Source organism: Anastrepha obliqua, chromosome 5 (assembly GCF_027943255.1).
Source record: "Anastrepha obliqua isolate idAnaObli1 chromosome 5, idAnaObli1_1.0, whole genome shotgun sequence".
NCBI classification, from domain to species: domain Eukaryota; kingdom Metazoa; phylum Arthropoda; class Insecta; order Diptera; family Tephritidae; genus Anastrepha; species Anastrepha obliqua.
The window spans coordinates 102769313-102790268 of record NC_072896.1 but is presented as its reverse complement, the minus strand read 5'-3'; the positions used below and the strand labels follow the sequence as shown (position 1 = coordinate 102790268).

Genomic DNA, 20956 nt, shown 5'->3' with positions numbered 1-20956 from the left:
ACGACAAAATCTATGGTACAACTACTAAAGGCGAAAAAATATTGTTCCAAGGGTTCAAGGACTCAGCGTGGCCACCCTCCAGCCTCCGTCATGGGTTTGGTGGGGAGTGTTTTGTAGGAGCGTTACATATCTTCAAAAAAGTACCAGGAGGATGTCTTAGAGGGCGAGGTGAAGCAGCTGAGCAGTACTCTTTTCAATGGAGAGCTTTGGATCTCCCAGCAAGATTCCGCTTCAGTCAATAGGGCAAAAATAACCCAGCTTGGCTAAAAAACATTACTCCTGGGTTCATAGCCGCAGAAGGTTGGCCGTTTGGAAGTCCATATTTGGTTAAGGGGGGGGTAAGGGATTAAAATCGATTTTTTTTTGCATGTTATTGTAGTGAAACATTTCAAAAATACCGTGTTAAAATTTTAAGTCAATCCGAGCAAAACTTTTTAAGTTATAGAGCATAAAGCCGAGCCGCCTCAAACATCTGCCGAGACGCAGCAGTTGCGCGCGTAGTCCGTTACAAACTTTAAACGCGGTTTTCTCGAACCTTTTTTTTAAAGTGCGTAGTCATTGGCATTTGAAAACTACTCAACCGATCCTTTTGAAATTTTGCACACATATTTAACATATAAAAAACCTCCCCCCAACGTTTTTTTTTCGCCATTTTTTTTTTATATTAAGGTGGTTTTACACCTACAAAATGGCGGCATTTTTTCGTCAAAAATCACTTTTTACTTCAAACGACTACCAAATGGCTGAAAATGAAAATAAATCGTCAAAATAAACGTTGGGGGGAAGTTTAACTCATACTTTAACTAAATTATTCGATTTTTTTGATTTCAGATGATTCTACGCTGAGATATGCTGACTACTGCAAAATGTATTTTTGAAAAGACGTCTACGTAAATGTGCTCTCATTCGCTCATTTTGCAATATTTTTACATGAAAATTTTATCAAATATTCTTGAAATGTTACTTTATATATTAATATGCAACAACTTTTAATAAACTGACTTGAACCGTTTCGCTACAATAAATTCATGAAAAAAGTGTTTTTTTTTAGCGTTTATCCCTAAGTAATTCAAGTGAAGAATGTACAGTTTTCTCGAAAAAAAATATGCATCAAAATACTACTCCATCTAACGGTATTTTGCAGCAGAAAAACCTCAGAAGTTGTAATATTTTGCTTGATTTATTGGTTCACTTGAATAAGAGGCACTAGCCAAGGAATTTTTTTTTTTTACATTTATTATTGAACCCTCCGTTCGGCTAAGCGGTCTGGCAACACTTTTTCGACTTTGAGAACGTGAATTTAACATATTTCCATTATAGCTAACGATTTGTGCTTTCAGGTAGCTTCTTAAAATTTTAAATTTAATTTTCTATCGATTTAGGGATATAACCTTTTAAAAAGGATTCTCGAACAGGACGAGAAAAGGTCAGACCCGGATGCCCAACGGAAGTTTTTAAAAAAGATGGCCAACGGGGGTTAAAGTTTATTAGTTCGTGCTGCCACCTTGTTTATAAATTACTTCGTAAATATGTCGATGATTGGATTTGTATGAATTTTCCAGATGGCCTAATGATATTTCAGACCAGCCAGTGATTCGAGTTAAAGCATTTTTGTCTTTAAATTGTTACCTATTTGCATAAACTTTACGAGCAAGTCATCCCCATAGATTTTTAATAATGTGAAGATCTATGGAATACGGTTGAAACTTTAGCATCAACGTTCTGGCACACAACCCAAGTTTTGACCACACTTGAAGTGTATACAGGTGCATTATCCTTTGAAAAGATCCATTTTTTTAATCCTTATTCAATTCGCTCGGGAGCATAGAGCCTCGACAAAACTCTTTCTTCGTACCCAAGCTGTTGTTTTTGAGGCGTCTTATGTGATGGCGGTATCTACTAGCTCGTGCAACATCGACTTTCTCCGAGTACCATAATCTTTAGCCGAACGCAAGCTCTTGGCCGACTGGAACATCTGGGTTCTATAGATTTGCAACATGTATCGGGTGTTTTTTACGAGCTTGAGAACTTAAAATGATAAGACAGAATTGAAATATTGTTGGAATGGATTTTGTTGGTAATCTGGTAAATAAGTTCATGGCATTCATTTTTTTTTAATATGATATTCAGCATATGTCCGCCGTGGCTATGGGTGGTCCATAATTCAGTCCAATATTGGGCGCATGGCGTCAATGGCGGCTTGAATATGTAATAAATCGATTGTTAGGCACAACAGTTGGTCATTCTCAACTATCAAACCATAGTTGTCGACATCGATAATTCGCATGTATATTAGCTAAAAAAACACCCCACACATATATTTATTTTGATAAAATACAGTTAAGGCGCTATTTAAACTTTCGTTAAATATTTATTTCGCATTTAAAAGTGTGTATATAAAATAATTTGTGTATGTGTATGTGTACATATAAAAATGGAAAGTGTTCAATACAAAACGAAAAAACTTACTAATATACTAGATAATTATCATACATTGCATCCAATTACTGATTTTATAATTGATTTAAACCCTTATAACCAATAATAAACCCCAAAATCAGATTATTAAAGAAAAATCAAATTTGTGAAATATCCACAAAATGTGTGAAGTCTTATAGCTTCGCACGTAGCGTGTCAATGCGCGATTGGGCCGATTGCTGCAATTCCAAAAGTTTCATTGCCAGGCCCATATTGCCTTGAATTTTAATCTTGCCCTGGAAAAATGCCTTTTGCGGCGGTAATTTTCCGGTGATCAGTTCGGTAACATCATCATCGTTGATGGTGAATGTAACATCACATTTGTCTGCATAACAAAATTGAAAGAGTTTACACATATTCGCATACTTTTTGTTACATGGTATATTTATATGCACACTTACCACTCCCATTGAAGGTAATCTTGCCTTTACCCTCCTTAGCGTTAATGACCCAAAAGCCAATTTGCCCATTTGGCCCATTTGTTACTTTGAAGCCGTACACAGCGCGCACCTTTTCGATTAGGTTGTCTTGATCTTCGTGCATGGCAACTTCTAAAAGCTTCAGCAGTGGCGTCACTTTGAATCCCTCCGCGTTAGCAGCAAACTTACTAGCTGCAGTTAAATTGCGGCTAAGGTTTGCCGCTGCTGGAAAGCCCAACCGGTACAGAGCAAGAACAACTGCGCCACCTAAGCCCAAATTGTGTTGCAATGCCAGCTTGCAACCAGGCACTTGTCGTTTTTCAGCCAAACCACGCAACTGCCAGCACAGTTCGGAGCATTGAGCCAGACCGGTGGCACCCAAGGGATGTCCCTTAGAAATCAAACCGCCGCTAGGGTTCACAACGTATTTACCACCGTATGTATTATCACCGCGGTCAATGAATTCGCCAGCTTTGCCTTCTTCGCACAAACCTAATGCTTCGTAGGTGATTAGTTCATTAGCTGAAAAGCAGTCGTGCAATTCAACTACATTTACATCCTGCGGTTTGTAGTTAGTTTTCGCAAAAATGCGTTGCGCAGCTAAACGCGTCATGTCGTAACCAGCAATTTTCATCAAGCTCTTGTCGGCAAAAGTCGACTCGGGATCGGTAGCCATTTCCATGGCAACTATTTCCACAGCTTGGGCCTCCAAGCCATGACGGCGCACAAATTGCTCGGATGCTAAAATTGCAGCACCAGATCCGTCCGAGGTGGGGCAACATTGCAGCTTCGTAAGCACACCCTCTACCACCTGCGGCGAACGCATAATTTGATCCAGCGTATATTCATCGCGAAACTGGGAGTAGCTAAGTGCAAAAATTTTGAGAATAAGTGAAAGGGTTAAAATTTACAAAAAGATAAGATAAGTGCTGCGTATTTATATTATTGATTGTTGAACTTTGATCTTTTGAATGCAGATGGCCGTCTGTTACTTACGGATTATTAACTGAATGTTTGTGATTCTTCCAAGCGATCTTGCCAAAGTGCTCTGGCTTTGTTCCATACTTCTTCATATGCTCCTTGCCAGCATTACCAAAGATTTGCGCTGCCATTGGACCGCTGCCAATTTCGGTAAGTTCCGCCATTTCGGTGATGTGACGTTCCATGGGATTGGCACGATCAAAGTACTGTAAGAAATAGAATTAATACTGGGATTTCGAGCATCCAAAATAATGCTAACCTTAGCTGATAATGAGCCCCGCTCCATCTTTTCAAAGCCCAATGCGAGCACGCAATCAGCATTTCCTGACTCAATAATCTGCTTGGCCAAATAGAGTGCACTAGAGCCAGTCGAGCAATTGTTGTTAACATTATATATTGGAATACCGGTCATACCAATGCCATATAAAGCTCGTTGGCCACAAGTTGAATCACCATATACGTAGCCGACGGTGGCTTGCTGTATCTCTGAGTAGGAAAGTTTGGCATCCTGCAAAGCTTTAGTGACAGCTTCTTTTGCCATATCTGGGTAACATACATCTGCGCGGCGACCGGGTTTCTCGAACTGGCGAAAAACGTAAAAGAATAAAATATGTAAATGATTAATAAATATGTTCGCCGTGCAAACAACAACATGCACATATTGTTGAGCAGCTTATATACATATACATATATACATATGTATATAAATATATGAGTGTGATTGCATGTATATAAATTTATGAGTATGTTTGACCGAGCTTTCTCAATTTTTGATGCCTTGTCTCATAATTATGCACTAAAGATTTATGCCTGCTCCTGCGACGGGCGGTTTTATCTTACCGAACCATTCCAGAATTTTTATCGGGCTAAGAACTGCCCGCATGGGTCTATTTGTCCCAAATCACCGGATCACTTTCGCCGTTAACAATAACATTTCTTAAACCCAATAATTTTTGGTGCTTTTCAGATACATTTGTTTTGTTTGAAAACAATTTTCTTTATCGTGACAGAGCATTTTGTTGGTTGTAGTTTGCTAAACATCTACCAACTTGCTCACGACGCCGATTACATTGAATTTAAGTACAAAGTTCATCAGTGAAGAAATATGATAATTTGGAAACTGCATTCCATTACATTTACAATCCAACATACCTTGGTCATGCCCACACCAATTACGTACACTCTAGTTTTCGTCATTTTTAATTACACTGTTTTTAGATTTTGTGTGGAAATAATTTGATGAAAATTTCTACTCAGCTGATTCGTAGTACTTTATCAGACAACCACTTCGTGGCAAATATAAGACCACCACAGATTCCACGGATCAAATACAATGAACTATGTACTGAATGTAACTCGCACTGATAAAAAAGATTTCAGCTGGGAAATGTACTTAATCCACCGGTACTCAAACTGTAATTATCGATTTTTTACTATAATCGATACATATCCATTGCACGGTGCACTTAAAGTACGTTCACATATGCATTAAATTCCAATAAATCCACAAAATTAATCTACCATTCACATATGGCAGATTACCTGCAAAATTGGCAATCATCTTTCATTTCTGTTGTGAAAGGTTTTTCTTCATAGAAATTATTTTAGTGGAATTATTTATTTAATTATTATTAAAGATACCTATTTATAAAAGCCAAAGAGAAGTAATAGCTAATTTAATTGCTACTAGCAATAAACAATCGGAGGAACTCCGTAAGCGACATTTACTGAGGTTGCAAAAAATTATGGCAGCAATAGCATAGGAAATTCTACATAACATTTTATATTAATTAATTAATTAATTTAATATATGGAAAATAACAATAAATTATTATTTTACAATAAAAAAAAGGAGCACTAGCTGCCAGGGCTTACGGCTCAAATATGAAAATGTCACTTGTAATTTACTTGCACACAAATTAATTTACATTTTTACATTCCGCCCCCATCCTCGTAATCCGCAGCATCAGTTGGCTGTATTTTTCGCGATATTCGTGATGTCACCTCGTCTTCCTCCGAGCTGTACGCGCTCAATTCATCCGACATATCATTGTTAGCATCTAAATCGTTGTAGTTGTGGTTGCTTTTATGAGTATTTGTACTCGTATTGCTTTTCGTCGCTTTACTCATTTTTTTAATTAATTTTAATTCAATTTCCTATATTTGAAAAATTTAATAAAACGAGAATGCTCCCTCTACGCCTACTGAAAATTTATATGACATTTTATATTATATTATAGTAATACGAGTAAGAGGATCAAAACGTTTATGGTCACACGCTTTTTTCTGTAAAATGAATCCATAACTAATAATATTTAACAAAAATTTTATTAGGATAGTGTTTACAGACCTGCTTTCTGGAGTAATATGGAGGAAGTCAACAATTTTTAATTAAACAATCCAAATATGTGCTTACGCTGTTGACATCTCTATTTTCTCGAGGAATACGAACGATTTAAAAGAAACCTTTTTAAAAATTAACAAAATTGCGAACGGCCTTAGTCTGTTTGTAAACTAGAGAAAAATCAAATATTTACTGAAGTTCAGGCGGCCTAAACAGGTTCAAAATTTGTTTGTGGGAACTTATACTTTTGAAGCACTACAGGATTTTAAGTATTTGAGAGTTATGTTCGCATGCTGCGGTGATTCTACTTTTGCAGTCAGGGATCGCATCAATGCCGCCAACAAAAGATATTATGCCTCCCTCAACTTGGTCATTTCCCGGCTGTTGTCTAAAGCTACAAAGCTAACTGTGTCTTTATCTAACCAATCCTTACGTATGGATGTGAGACATGGAATCTTAAAGTTGCAGACTACGAGCTGATTGCCAGCATGGAAAGAAAAATGTTCAAAAAGATTTTTGGCCCAATAAGATTGGATGATGTTGCCTATAGACTCCGGTACAACTCCGAACTAAACGATCTTACTCAGAACAGCTGTGCGCTTTGTTAATAAGATGACTAGGTCATGTTATCCGTATACCAGCTGCCTGTGCCGTGAAGAAAGCCATGACAGGAAGTTACTTGGCCAAAGGCCCGAGAAACCGATGGATAGACGCAGTGGAATACGATCTCAAGGATTTGGGAATACATAACTACGGAGCAAAACCTTAAGATCGACCGGGTTAGAATACTGTGAAGTATGTGTTTAACTTGAAAGCAAGTTGAAGCATTGCAAGGAGGTATGTTGATTATTTGAATTTTTTCATGAGATCCACATGAAATCAGTATATGGCGATATATCGATACGTACGGCTGCGGTGCACTTTTAAAAAATTACGTAGGCTACATGCAATTGCAAAGGCAATTTTATAATCAAGACGCCGTCGCCGAGGAAGCAACTAAAATTTGCCTTGACTGTAAGTAAGAGTCGCATGCCAAAGTTTTGCTCAGCTGTTTGAGTTGCACTAAGGATTTGTATTGTAAGAAAAAATGTATTATATATAAAATAGTCAATGTACTAGAACTGTGAATGTTTGGATATTGAAAGACGAATTGAATGAAATTTGTCTAGGTAAGTCTCAAGTAATGCTGCCAGGGTATTTAACACAATGTGTAGCGTGAATGAAATTACAAATCTGCAAATAAAGTTCAATAATGGTTTCCTGAATCGTTTAATGCTTAAAAATATTGTGTTATAAACAAGCTGATTTCGAACTTATCGCTTCTTAAGTGCATCTTCTTGTTTTTTGGGTTATGGCAACCCTCTAAACGAATAGACAAATTTGACAAAACGATTACAGATGATGTGGCGAACAACGATTGTAGCGAATTTTCACTTATTTTTCTTTCAAATTCTGTCGATTTTATAGAAGAAAGTAGTAATAAATTTGTTTGCAAGCTATTAGTTAAGTGAAACGAGAAAAAGTGTATTAAAGGGCTATTCAATATTTTTAGAAAGCAAAAACACGCGAGCAAACAATGCAAAATGTTTGGCAGACTGAAATACACGACAATGAACTCTGTGCTCGTGTTTCTGGGCGTTTGCTGCGTATTCCTGCCTACATCTTGGATTGCAGAGGGACTTTCTGATTTCAGACTTTGTGCAGATCCCGAATGCCATAGTAAGAAGGGTGTTATTTTATTTTTAATATTGTTTTTGTATACTTCTCATCTCTTTGTGTAGAGACAATATCGCTGGCTAAGGCGAAAATTAGATATCCGGCGGGTGCGGCAGGAATGGTGTCTTTCGAACCTAACGCAAATATACGTGTAAAATCCAAGAGCGCTGGTAAAGATCTGAGTGTATGGGGTATTGAGGTGAATGGACGTGAAGGTTACGCACCAAAAAATTTAATATTAGAAAATAAAATATTCGTGAAAGATAGTGATTTAACACATATTGTGCCAGTTGTACTACCTGGTAACAAAAAAGTACCATCGATCGCATCCACACCACAAGCTGCAGCACTCAAACCTTCGGAAAATTTAGCTGCGACGAAAGAAGAGGTAGATCTAACTACCACATCACCATTGGAACAACCATTGGATGCCGAAAAAGTACCAATTACTAATTCAGCTGTTAGCGCAGGTAAAGACGTACCAGCGCAGGCAACGCCAGTGCAGCCCAAAGTTGAAATGATTGATGGTACAGCAATTCCAGTGCTGCACGAAGCAAGTGAAAAGCCAGAAATTAATCCTGATACATTGAAGGAACCTTTGCAGGAAAATAAAGAAACAGTAGCACTTGAAAAAGACACTAAAACATCAAACAATGTGATGGATGCAGTTGTATCACAGCGAAATGTTTTTGACACGGAAGCGGAGAAAGATTTAAATTTTATAGTTAAAGAATCTTTGGGTGACAAAAAAAATACTGGAAACGTTACAGGTGATACAATTATATTAAATAAAAGGGAAGAGGCAGCCGAATCACAAAAAGCTATTCCACAAATGGAAGAGCATAAGGAACTGCAGTCCAATGCTTTAGACATGAAGTCTGCTGAAAATGGTAATTCTGATGATGACGAAGATGAATACGAAGAAGATGATTATGAGGATGACGACGAAGATGCCGAAAATAAAGAGGGCGAGAACAACATCACTAAGAATAATAGCGTGGAAAATACCGAAGTTCAAGATAAAGAAGAGTTCCCAAAATTAGAAGAACTTCAAGTTTCAAACTCGTCAGCTGCCACAGAGCCTTTAGTTAATATTTCCGAAAATGTTGAAGTGCAATCAATACTTAAAAATGAATTGGAAACTGAAAACCCTAGTCCGCCGAATACAGCTTCAGACAGTGAGAACAAAATTCAACCATTAGCTGCAGATATGGCGCAGGAAACTGCAGAAAAGTCGAATTTACAATCCACCGCCGAAGGTGGTAGCGAAATGGAAACAACGAGTGCCACACCGTCAATTGGGGAAGAGAAAAGTGATGCAACACATGACGAACGAGAAAAAGGCGAATCCGAACCAAGTAAAATTGAAGTTGAACCCTTGACGCAGCCGACGAACGATGAAACGTCAACCAAGGGCAAAGAAGCCAATGTTGAAGCCACAACGGAGCCGTCAGTTACCGAATCTGGTTACCAGCATCACGTTGATCCGCGCGAAGAGACATATGATACAACAACTTTACCAACAATGCTTTTTCCGCATACACAGACACCTGAACCGCAAGTTTCGGGTTCATCTGAAGTACCGGAAATTAGTGTCTCAAATGTGAATTCATCTGCTAAAAGTGAAGAAGTTTTACAAACAGTTCCTACAGAGTATAGTGAAAAGTCACCAGTTCCTAATACATCATCAGAAGTTGAGCAAGTCCAAGAGTTATCAGAAAATAAGGCGTCTCTTGACGTTACAACGCATTATCCAGCAGCGCCGGTAGTTTCTGAGACTATTTCCGAAGAAAAACATGATCTTAATGAATCAAATAGTGAACAATACGTGCCTACTTTACCATTATTCCAAACCCCAACACAAAATGAACTCCAACACCATCAACAGCAACACGAGCATAATCAACAACACCAGCAGCAATATGCAGATTTGCAACAACCTCATCATCACACACACCAACATGATGCTTCTGAAGCATCACATGAATTAACGAAAGAGACTGAGCTGAATCACGAGACGACGCCATTTCAACACTCGGATAGTAACGAATTACTTCACACAGTTTATCAACCCGAGCCAGCTAATGAGCAGGTGCTGAATCAACCACAACCTGCTGATTATTCACAAGAAACGATACAAAGTTCAGCTAACGAAGAAGTGCAATCTGACCAATTTGAAGCTCCAACGCCTGCGCCATTTGTTGAAGATAGTCAAAATAACAACGATGTGAACGTTGGATCGCCAGAGGAAACAACGCCTGCCGCAGCGCATATCCCATCAATTACCGAATCTACACCAACGGCGCCTGTAGCGGATAATGTAGTGGATATGGAAACAAGGGAGAAAGATCAAGGGCTGTTTGCCACTATACTGGGGACTGTCAACAGTTTCTTGTCGAATGGTAAAAAAGAAGATGCGATCGTCGAAGACGAACAACTGCAACGTATTTTATTCCCCGAACGCGTTGCTAGCGGTAAAAAGGCAAAGGATGGTGGTAAGTTTTGAAAATTGTACTAAAGCTTTTATTCATTATGAATTGAACTTTTTATTGAAAAATGTACTATTTCAATGAAGATGACGGATATTGTGAGCAACTTACACCAAACAACTGCCCACCCTGTGCAATTCGGGATTTGAATAATGCGGCGGGCGCATCGTCTTCTATAGCTGGCTGCCAGCTGGATCTGAATAATATGTCCATAGACATGCTACTGACCGTGGCTGGCAATAAAATGCTTGAAATGAGTGAATTGTTGGCCTGCTTGGGGACGGTGGCCGTTACGTGTCTGTTCTTTTTGTTCGTGTATTACTGTTTCTGTAACAGCAGCCGTGAAGGAGAATTGCTAGCAAAGTTGAATGCGTTGGAGCGCAGTTTGTTGGCTACACACAAAGAAAACGCTATACTGAAAGAGGATTTGATGGGTACACGCAACAAACTGTCAAGTATCGAAGATAATTCTTTTGGTTCAAACGATATGGTAATAGCGCTGAAGAAGGAGTTGGAGGAGGAACTGTTGGAAAAACGTCAGCTGCAAGAGCATGTGGCAAGCCTAGAGAAAGTATGTTACCTTAGTAATATCAATTCTGAGTGCTTAGGTATGAAATTTTTAAAAACTTGCTTTCATACAGGAGCTAGAAAATGCTGCCGAGGCTGGTCTGGAGCTAAATAAAATTGTTTCGGAGTTGTTGAGTAATCAGACTGGTGATGAGTCCATTATAAGCAGCGTCGAAGAATTGCAAAAGCAGCTTAATGAGCAACAAAGTAATGCATTTTATTTATTTAAACCAGTATTTGCTTTATTTATATTCTCACACCATTTAGAAACCATTCTGGATATAAACGCTAATTTGGCCGAAAAAAGTCGAGAGAATAGCGAACTGCAGCTTATGATTGCCGAGCAGAATGCGCGACTTAGTGGTGAGATTGCATCGCTGCAACAAGATAACGACGAGCTCGAGGCGGAAAAGGGTAATTTACAAACGCGCGTAGAGGAGGTGAAGCGAGAGTTTGAATTGGACATAACCAAGGCACTAGAAGGCAAAAACTTCGAGATAAAACGGTTGCAAAGCGAATTGGTGGACCTGAGCACTAAGTTTGAGGCGGAGCATACAAGATATCAGACCAGCTTGGCGAAAGTGGAGGTACAGTGAACCGTTTGGAAAATTCAAAAATTCTCATTCTCATAATTCATTCACATAATGCTGGAAGCTTTGTAGATATTCGCAAGAGTTTAAAAAAAAATGTATACTAATTTTTCGGTTTTGTTCTCCAAGGCTTTGGAGGAGTGCCTGCGCACTGTGCGCAGAGATCCCAATGTGAATATCAATAAGGTTATTGATGCGGCTAATTTGCGCGCCGAATTGTTAGATATCCAAAAAAGATACGCTACACTAAAGGAGCGATTGGATACAGAAACGGTACTGGTTAAAACATAAATTAATTAATACAAAAATGAAATTTAGATTCTTATATCTTTTTAAACAGGATAGCAAAAAATTAGCCGATGAACAATTGCAGATAGCCAGCGGTGAAAATGAGAAATTGAAGCACGATTTCCATCAATCAGAGAAGGATAAGCTCGAAGCGCAAACACGCTTGGAAGTGCTGTCCAACTACTTCAAAGAGAAGGAAACTCAGCTGCAAAAGTGGGTAAACATTTATTTTCATATGCAACATATTTTCATTTTCTTTTTGCTATTACAGAGAATTAAGTCTGAAGGAAGCCATGTGGTTGAAACAGCAAGGAGAAACCACCAGCACTGTGGATCGTCTCACTACAATGCAAGAAGAAATTCAAGCACTGAAGTACGTAAATGTTGTTAAAAACTTTCAATTGAAAAATTTATTTTTTAATTGAATATTCATTAATGTGCCTATTAAACTCCAGATCACAAAATGATGCCCTTCGCGCTGAGATTGAAGCCCAACTGGCTGCACACAAGGCGCAAACTGGTACATTGGAAAATCGAGCACATGAAACATGGTTGGCGGCCCGACAATCAGAGCGTCGTTATGAGGAAGCTCGCGCCGAAGCCACAGCACTGCGTCGTAAGCTCACATCGTTGGCGGGTGTTGGTGGCGTCGCAATAGGCGAACCAAACTGTAAGCTCAGACATGTTTCATTATACCATTTTATGGTAAGCCTTTAAAATTCTCTTCTGTTTCAGTTGAAAAATTGCCCGGTACCGAATTGAATAATGCGCCCTCTCCCATTCACATGGAATCGCCCGGTTCACCGTTGTTAGGTCGGCTACCGCCACCGCCATTCCTGCCACCACCATTCATGGGACCACCACCTCCATTTATGGGTATGCCACCACCATTTGTGCCACCTGGTGAAATGCGTCCACCGCCATTGGGACGTTTGATGTCGCCACCGCCAGGCGCTGGCAGCGGCGGCAGTGGTGGTAGTGGACATTTACCACCACGACGTGGTGGTCGTTATTCACCCAACCGTTCTGCTTATGATGATTATGATGATGATGAAGACGAGGATGACTATGTGGATGACGACGATGAGGATGAGGATTTGGAAGATGAAGAGGAGGATGAGCGTATGCGACAACGGCGGCGACGTCGCGGTAGCGATATCAATGGTAGTTGGCATCGTGATGATTCATATTCACCACCACCGCGCGCCTATCGCTCACAATCACCTACAGATAGTCGTTACAATTATACATCTGAACGCGATCTCATTTCGACATACGATACCGAAACCGATTTCGAACAATCACCGAGAAAACTTAAAATTCGTGGTACACAGGGTGCACGCACGACCTATCGAGACTATTCACCACAGCCAAGTGCCTCGTCACCGTTGAATGCGTCCTCCAATAGCAATGCCGGCAAAAAGCATTCAGCGTCAACATTCAATAAAGGTAAGAATGTGGGGTTGTAGAGAAATGACGATGTAATCCGTTATAAAGTCACGGGGTGTTTGTTGTGTGTGGGTGTAAGGATGGGAAAGAACAGGAATTAGAAGTAAAATTTTAACAAGGTGGCACACAATTAATCATCTTATGGGTGTATGGATGAAAGAAGACAGATATTCGAACAAATATTTATGCAAGGTGGCGCAAAATTAATCAAGCAATTTAGTTTGCAATAACTTTTTCACTAAATAAAAAAAAATGAATTAATTTGAGTGATGGAAATCTTTTTGTTTTACCTTTACGCGCTCCATTGCTTGTCCGTTTATATACTCCAGCTTTTCTAGTTCATAAGTCTTAAGTATGATTGACTTACGATGCCATTTGCAAAAATTAAAAATCTTCCGATAGCGTGATTAATTTTGCGCCACCTTATATGAGGCTCGTAAAAAAATGTGGCATTGCACATATACCAAACATATATATAGGTATATATATTTATATAATTGACGCTTACACCCTGTTTAGGTGTTTGGCCGAGCTCCTCCTCTTATTTGTGGTGTGCGTCTTGAGGTTGTTCCACAAATGGAGGTACCTACAGTTTCAAACCGACTCCGAACGGCAGATATTTATATGAGGAGCTTTTTCATGGCAGAAATACACTCGGAGGTTTGCCATTGCCTGCCGAGGAGCGACCGCTAGTAGAAAAATGTTTTTCTTCATTTGGTGTTTCACCGAGACTCGAACTTACGTTCTATCTGTGAATTCCGAATGGTAGTCACGTACCAACCCATTCGGCTACGGCGGCCGCCAAACATATACGCGTTATGAATTTTGTTTGTGTGTCAAATCGTTTCGTAATGTATGAAGTGCTTAACATCATATGATGCTAATTTACTTCATTTGATATAAATACTGTTGTGTTAAGAAAGTGATGACTCATGAAGTAATCTTACAATTTTAAAGACACTGTTTCTTCTTCACTAAATTTTGAAAGATTTACTTGATCTATATACAAATTGATTCTTACTGGGATGTTTGATCACATGATATTCGATCACGTGATTTTTAGTCACATGATATTTAATCACAAGATATTTAAGCACATGCTGTTTCGTCACATGATGTTGGATTGAATTGCATAATTTTTAACACTACAAGGTGACAGTCCTTGGCCGGATATAAATCCGGGTCGTTCCGGTTACGTAGAACCGACTGTCGTGGGAACGACTGTAACAGCTAATTACGTGCGATTTTGGTTTCCTCGATTCCGTTCAGGCATTTTTGATGTTAAAGAAAATGTCGATAATGTCGATAAAATCACAGAATTAATCGAAGTTGACCGTAGTAGGATGTTAGTAGTCGTAGATTCGCTCATGAACTAAAGATCGACCATAAAACAGTTTTTAACCATTTGCGCTAAAGTTTTACACAAAAATAATGGATTTCTTTTTCCCCACAAAAATCATATGAGGTGACGTTTAGTCATAAGCCATTTGGACATCACACGCATGCAAAATGTAGATACATATGTGTTGTTAAAAAAGTCAGTAAGAATTATTATTACTTTCATGTAATTGCAATTTGCGAACAAGACAAATTTTCTTCAATCAACATATCAAGAATAGAATATTTCGTGAGAGGTGTGTGACATTAAATTCTATGTAAAACTAATTTATAAGCACGAAAGTATGAATCAGATTTTAGTATATATTTAAATATGGCTTAAATATGGCAAGTAACTAATTTTTCTATTTTTATTCTTCATTCACTTTCCCTACAGGCCACATCAGTTCCGGCTCAGAAAAATCCTACAATGCACCACCGCAACGACATAGCGGCAAGAAGAGTGGAAAGTCTGCGGTTTAAGCGATTCGGGGGCGTTTAAGTGCGTGGGTGCACTGTTATTACATACAAATATACATCTGTATGCATCAACTTGTGAACGGAGTTCAAATGTTTAATTGGCTAGACGTACTAAATAATATTAACGTATAGTTAAATGAATAGTTATATAACCAAAACTAAAAACGATAGGGGAGATGCATTAGAATATCAGCAATTAACACCAACAATAATAGCAATATCGTTGTCATAATCTGCAATACTCAAACATTTCGCCACGACACCTATCCACATTCGTACATACCGTCTACAAACGAATAGATATGCGAAGTTTTGATATCGAGTTTCCACATTCTGCCAAACGTTATAAATTTACAGCATTTCACTTTTGCACTTATTTTTTCTTTTTATGTGAAATCACTACCGAATGAAAGATCAAAATTTTCTAAAAGTTTTACAAACCTAATTTTTTCCATTATTGTTTTTGTTAATAAAAAACAATCGACTTTTTGTGCAAATGTTTACAAAAACTGCAATTAGTACTCAGTGGTGTGCAATGTGCAACTGTGTATGACGTCAGCAAGCAATTGCGTTAGGATGTATTGTATAAGAAAGTGATTCCAGCTTGCTCACCATTGGACTTCCGCAGGTGCTAGATTATGAATCAATAAATGCTTTTTTATTGTACGTAATTAGGTCTATGTTGTAACATATAGTTATGAGAGTTTTATTTTAAAAGGAGTCATGTATAAATATCATCGCAATAGGAGGAAAGAAATATCAAATATAACAAAAACGAAAATAAATGCCTAAATGCGTAAAACAGATTGATTTTGTGATTTAATTATATAATATAAAAGGTGGCGCAAAATTAATCACCCTATCGGAAGATTTCGGCCGCTGGAGCCGAATGGGTTGGTGCGTGACATTTGGAAGTGCGCGGGCTCGAGACCCAAATGATAGAACGTCAACTGATAGAAAAAGTTTTTTTTCCAGTACCGGTCGCCGCTCGGCAGACAATGGAAAGCCTCCGAGTGTATTTGTGCCATGAAGAAACTTCTCATGAAAAAATATTTGTCCTTCGGAGTCAGCTTAAAAACTTAAGTCCCTCATATTATGAGCGTTTTATTTTAAAGGGGTTCAGGTATAAATATCATTGCTATAGGAGGAAATAAATATCAAATATAAAAAAAAACGGAAATAAATACCTAAATGCGTAAAATAGATTTAATTTGAGATTTAATTATATCATATAAAAGGTGGCGCAAAATTAATCACCCTATCGGAAGATTTCGGCCGCTGGAGCCGAATAGGTTGGTGCGTGACTACCGTTCGGAATCGCGCGGATTCGAGATGATAGAACGTCAACTGATAGAAAAAGTTTTTTTTAAGTCCCTTCATTTGTGGAACAACATCAAGACGTACATCACACATAAAAGTAGAAGACTAGCAATAGAGCGCGTAATGGTCAAAAGAAAGATTTCCATCACTCAAAACCATTTTTTTTATTTAGTAAAAAATTTCAAAAAAATTGATGATTAATTTTGGACCCCCTTGTATATTTAATAACAAATTTGGGTATACTTTTTCATGTGTTTAAGGGGTTACATGGGTTTCGTCGGGTAAAAAAACGTCTATTTTTAATATTTTTTTTTCTATGTAAAAAATTATTTATTTAATTTAAACTTTCTTCTGTCTTATAGATACATATTTAAAGAATAATTAAAAATAAAATTTTAAAACTGACGTAATTTCCGGTGACCCCTCGAAAAAAAGGTGCGTCCGCGTTGTCAGCATAACTCCTGACAGGATCATCAAAAATGAAAAAACAAAAATAAGTGTTTTAGTTAAGACCATAAACTCGAAGGAAAGAAAAAAAAAGTAAAAATTAGAATTTTGGCAGACATTTTTCCAAAAAAATGAAAATTTCAAACAAATTTGTTTAAAATTTGGTTTTTTTTTAATTAAATAGTTGTAATTGAAAAAAAAATCCTTCGTTCAAGCACGAGTAAGTTGTATCTCGAACACCTGTGTAAAATTTTATCAAGATCGGTTGAGTAGTTTTCGAAAACATTTGACAACCGACATTGAAAACACGGTTCCGAGAAAAATGCGTTTAAAGTTTTGAGTAACAATAAAAGTGGCTTGGAGCGCACACATTCCAAAGGCTGTATCTCCGAAACTATTATTCGGATCGTCTTGAAAATTTAGGATAATATCCTTGAGATGTTGTAGAAATTAATAAGCCAAAAAAATCGATTTTTTGAATCCACGAAACCCATGTAACCCCTTAAGGGCATTGTATTGGGTGCCGATAAATCAGGGCACGAAATAGTATTCTGTTATAAGCCAAACAGGGTATTACTTCATTCCACTCATGTATATATTTACAAATATATACAGGGTGCATACGGTAGTTGAGGACATGCATACATGTGCCTATAACTTCCTGATACCAGTATTTTTCTTTTTGATCTTCAGATAAGAGATGTAGGACTACAGATTAACTCAAGAAATAAAAAAAATAAATAGAACTCATGAAAAAAACATGCAATTATCGTCGCTATATACGCAAATCACACTGATTTAGAAATCCCTAATTTTCTTAAGTGAGGCCATTCAATCGTTCATAACGTTCGCCATGAATTTGTAGCATCAGGCGGCGATGCCAAATCTGTTGCAAACGCAAAATACACAAGAAACATATTGACAATGTCCCATCTGCACAATTTATTTAAAAAGTGTAGGCGAACATTAACGATGACCCTTCAAAATCTGTGAGGGCCCTTGCGCGGGAGCTTAATGTTTCTGAAGGTCTTATTCGTCGAGTTGCCCATGAAGGTCTCCTCTATGAGTTCTACGTTATGCCCAAAAACAGTTTATGTCGGAGCAAACACGAGAACAGCGCGTTATCCGATCGAAACCTTTCTACACAAAACACCCTGACGCGCCTGAGATGTTATGTTTTTTCTTAAGAAAGAAATTTTGGCCGAGATCAAGTGTAGTTTAGCAAAACCTTGTTGACAAGTAACCACCTTCCAAAGTCAGTTCATGTGTCTGATTCACCGTATATTATGGCGTGTGCCTTCTATGCCTTTTTTAAAGTTAAATCAGCAAAATGCTCGACCGTGAGGACAGCTAGAACGCGGTAAAGAGATACCTCGAGGACGTACTACGGGAAAAAAGATAGACGTACACACAGGGCAACAAAGCGAAGCCGCACATATAGAGACATAAGCAGATGAGCCTATAGCACGAAAGCTGGCTACAAATACGGTGGACCCAGACGTGGGTGAATAGGATGTCGTTCTTGGCCCCCTCGAAGTAATGCAGAAAGTAGTTCCGGGAAGGGTGTCTCCCTAAAAGGAGAGGAAGGATTGTTTTAAAGGCCACAGCACTCCCCGCAGTAGACGACGGTCGCGAAGGCGTTTTGAACCCAACCTCACTCACAAAAAAAAAAAAAAAAATTTAGAGTCAGTGTCATTATTTAATAGCCACAGCTGGTGCTACAAATCTTCTAATTAAGGTCGCATTAGTACTTCTATTTCTATTAAAAAATTCTGTTTTCCCACACTGAATACCAACTTCAAGTTTCTAACAAATTTGAAATTTTATTTTCCTAAACTAAAAATCTGGCATTGACAGACAATTTTTTTTTATTTGAAAATAGAGTGATAGATAAGGAAATAATGTGGAGTATTCGAAATTTGCTGCAAACAATAATTCATTTTGTCATCTAAATCCACATTTTCGCATGGATCTGAAAGCTCTTCTGCTGAATTCCATTTCGAGTAAACGGCCGCTGCTATTCAACAGGCGCATGCACATCGGGAAATGCTGGTCGGCTGGTGTTTTTTGTTTTTTGATTTTATTGTGATTCAAACTCAAAATGTTTTTAACAAAGTCTAATTGGCGGCTGCTGCTAACAAATTCTATTTTTCGCTTTCCAACTCCAGTTATTCCGTCACCTATGAAGTCGACGGTAAAATGCTAAACGTTATTCGCATCAGGCAAGTTTACGCCAAAGTCCCATTACAAATGCGTCTGCAACGACGCCAACGCTTTTTGCAAAAATTGAAGAGCAACTCAACGATTTGCGCCAATGCAAATATCCACACAAATAATTCGCTGGCACGTATTGTTATACCAGAGCTTGCCGATTGCGCTACTCAAACAACAAAGCCGCAAATGCGTAGTCGCACCACCGAAACCGAAGCGCAGGTTCCTTCAGTGCACCATCAACAGCAAACCATGCGACGTGCACTGCGCAAGCAGAGCACACAAACCGATCTTAACTCTACATGTCAATGCGTTCAGACCGAGCGTCGAATGGGAACGCGTGGCACTCAGACGAACGAAAGTAGCGCGGAAACGTCGTCATCGCAAACCGAGAATTTTTGCTACAACAATCAGGTGCAAACGGAACCAGTGGAACAGGACGATCAATGTGCAGAGCACGAAAAGGAGGCGTTGGTGTTTATGTTAAATGAAATTGGCGAAATGATTATCAATCAGAATCATTTGCTGCAGAACAACTCGACCATGCTGAGCCAGATATCGGAGATGGCGATATTGAGTAAGGTGGCGGCACGACAGAAGTGGGTATCGTCGAAGCTGCTCGTTAGAATATTGCGTTGTTTGCATATTTGAATTTATTTTTAGAAACATCAAACAGCTCGATAAACAATACAAAATGCTTCGTTTCCACCGAAAGCCTGGTAGATATCGGATTGGCATGCAGCCAATACAACAGAAACTGCCACCAGTAAATACGAGGTGTGTGAGTGCTGTTTTTTATTGCTAACTGTGAGTTAGCCATTTACATATGTATATATTTTATATTTCTTGTAGGAGCCAATGGGCACAAACCATTTATCCAATAGGGCTCTCAAGCAAAACGACGCAGACGCGTCAAGAATCGCGGCGGCGTAGACGTTTTAGAGTTTTTTGTTTATAAGTATAACTAAATTATAATTATTTTAAATTATCAATTTTCTGTAGAGGTCTAGGGTACTTAATTTCGAAAGGAACAACTAAAATATATTCCAGATTGTGGATTATTTCAAAGCCAAATTTATTAAATTTATGGTGAAAACTCCACGTCTCAACAGAACTCAACGTTTCAAACACTCAACTGTCTCAATTCTTGTGGAGCCCGAGTCAGTGGACAGATCCTGCCAGATCTTGCAAATAATTGTACTCATACTCTCCTGCGAGGTCTTACGCATACCCGCTACAGCTGGAAATCTGCACAAAGTACTCAATTTTCTCCATTGCAATAATAATTTCAGGCGATAACCTCTCATCTAGTGAGGATACCAATAACCCAATGTCAACCCTAGTGTTGACGAGCCCTGCAACCGGGTCTGCACCTACAGATTGGATGTTTTCTTAAGCCCATGTTTGGGCTCGATCGCTGAATCGTGTAAGTATATAATCCTTTCTATAGCGGCAGTGATCAAATCTTCGCTTGAAATCATTAAGAAACCCATTCGTGCTAAGAAGGGACGTTTCATTGCAAAGAGTTAGAAGTAGTAGCAGAACTATTGTGAAAGAAGCCAGAGATAATCGGTGAGCTCATTTTGAAGCAGGCGCACGCTACTACGCTCCATAAGGCGAATGTTTTCAGCAATATAAAACATTTCTGCCAGAAAAAAATTCATACAATTAGATAAGTGAAAACATTTAGCAGTATAAACATTTCCCATACATAGGAGGAATGCTGCTGGAGTGACAGTCCTTATCCGGATATGAATCTGACTCGTTCTGGTAACATAGAACAGACTGTCGTGGGAATGA

At 38.5% G+C, this 20956-nt stretch overlaps 3 protein-coding genes across 4 annotated transcripts; 2 read left to right on the top strand and 1 right to left on the bottom strand.

The window, feature by feature from the left end:
- Positions 1–2419: 2419 nt before the first annotated feature.
- On the bottom strand, positions 2420–5253 carry LOC129246964 (sterol carrier protein 2). Its single transcript, XM_054885732.1, has 5 exons — positions 5031–5253; positions 4138–4461; positions 3894–4084; positions 2880–3763; positions 2420–2803 (listed from the first exon to the last, which is right to left on the bottom strand). Exons 1-5 carry the CDS (start codon positions 5073–5075, stop codon positions 2613–2615), a joined length of 1635 nt encoding a protein of 544 aa, XP_054741707.1. The 5' UTR covers positions 5076–5253; the 3' UTR covers positions 2420–2612.
- A 2355-nt stretch (positions 5254–7608) lies between these two features.
- Positions 7609–15984, top strand: LOC129246962 (transport and Golgi organization protein 1). 2 transcript variants are annotated; one of them, XM_054885731.1, is made up of 12 exons: positions 7609–7695; positions 7775–7941; positions 8004–10433; positions 10514–10998; positions 11069–11201; positions 11262–11581; positions 11714–11857; positions 11925–12085; positions 12144–12245; positions 12328–12542; positions 12608–13321; positions 15096–15984. In XM_054885731.1, exons 2-12 carry the CDS (start codon positions 7806–7808, stop codon positions 15179–15181), a joined length of 4926 nt encoding a protein of 1641 aa, XP_054741706.1. In that variant the 5' UTR covers positions 7609–7695; positions 7775–7805; the 3' UTR covers positions 15182–15984. The 2 variants fall into 2 exon arrangements, with proteins under 2 accessions (XP_054741706.1, XP_054741705.1); XM_054885730.1 differs by having other exon boundaries at positions 7615–7941.
- A 2811-nt stretch (positions 15985–18795) lies between these two features.
- LOC129246961 (uncharacterized) lies at positions 18796–20224 on the top strand. Its single transcript, XM_054885729.1, has 4 exons — positions 18796–18997; positions 19114–19755; positions 19820–19933; positions 20009–20224. Exons 1-4 carry the CDS (start codon positions 18912–18914, stop codon positions 20112–20114), a joined length of 948 nt encoding a protein of 315 aa, XP_054741704.1. The 5' UTR covers positions 18796–18911; the 3' UTR covers positions 20115–20224.
- The last annotated feature ends 732 nt before the right edge of the window (positions 20225–20956 follow it).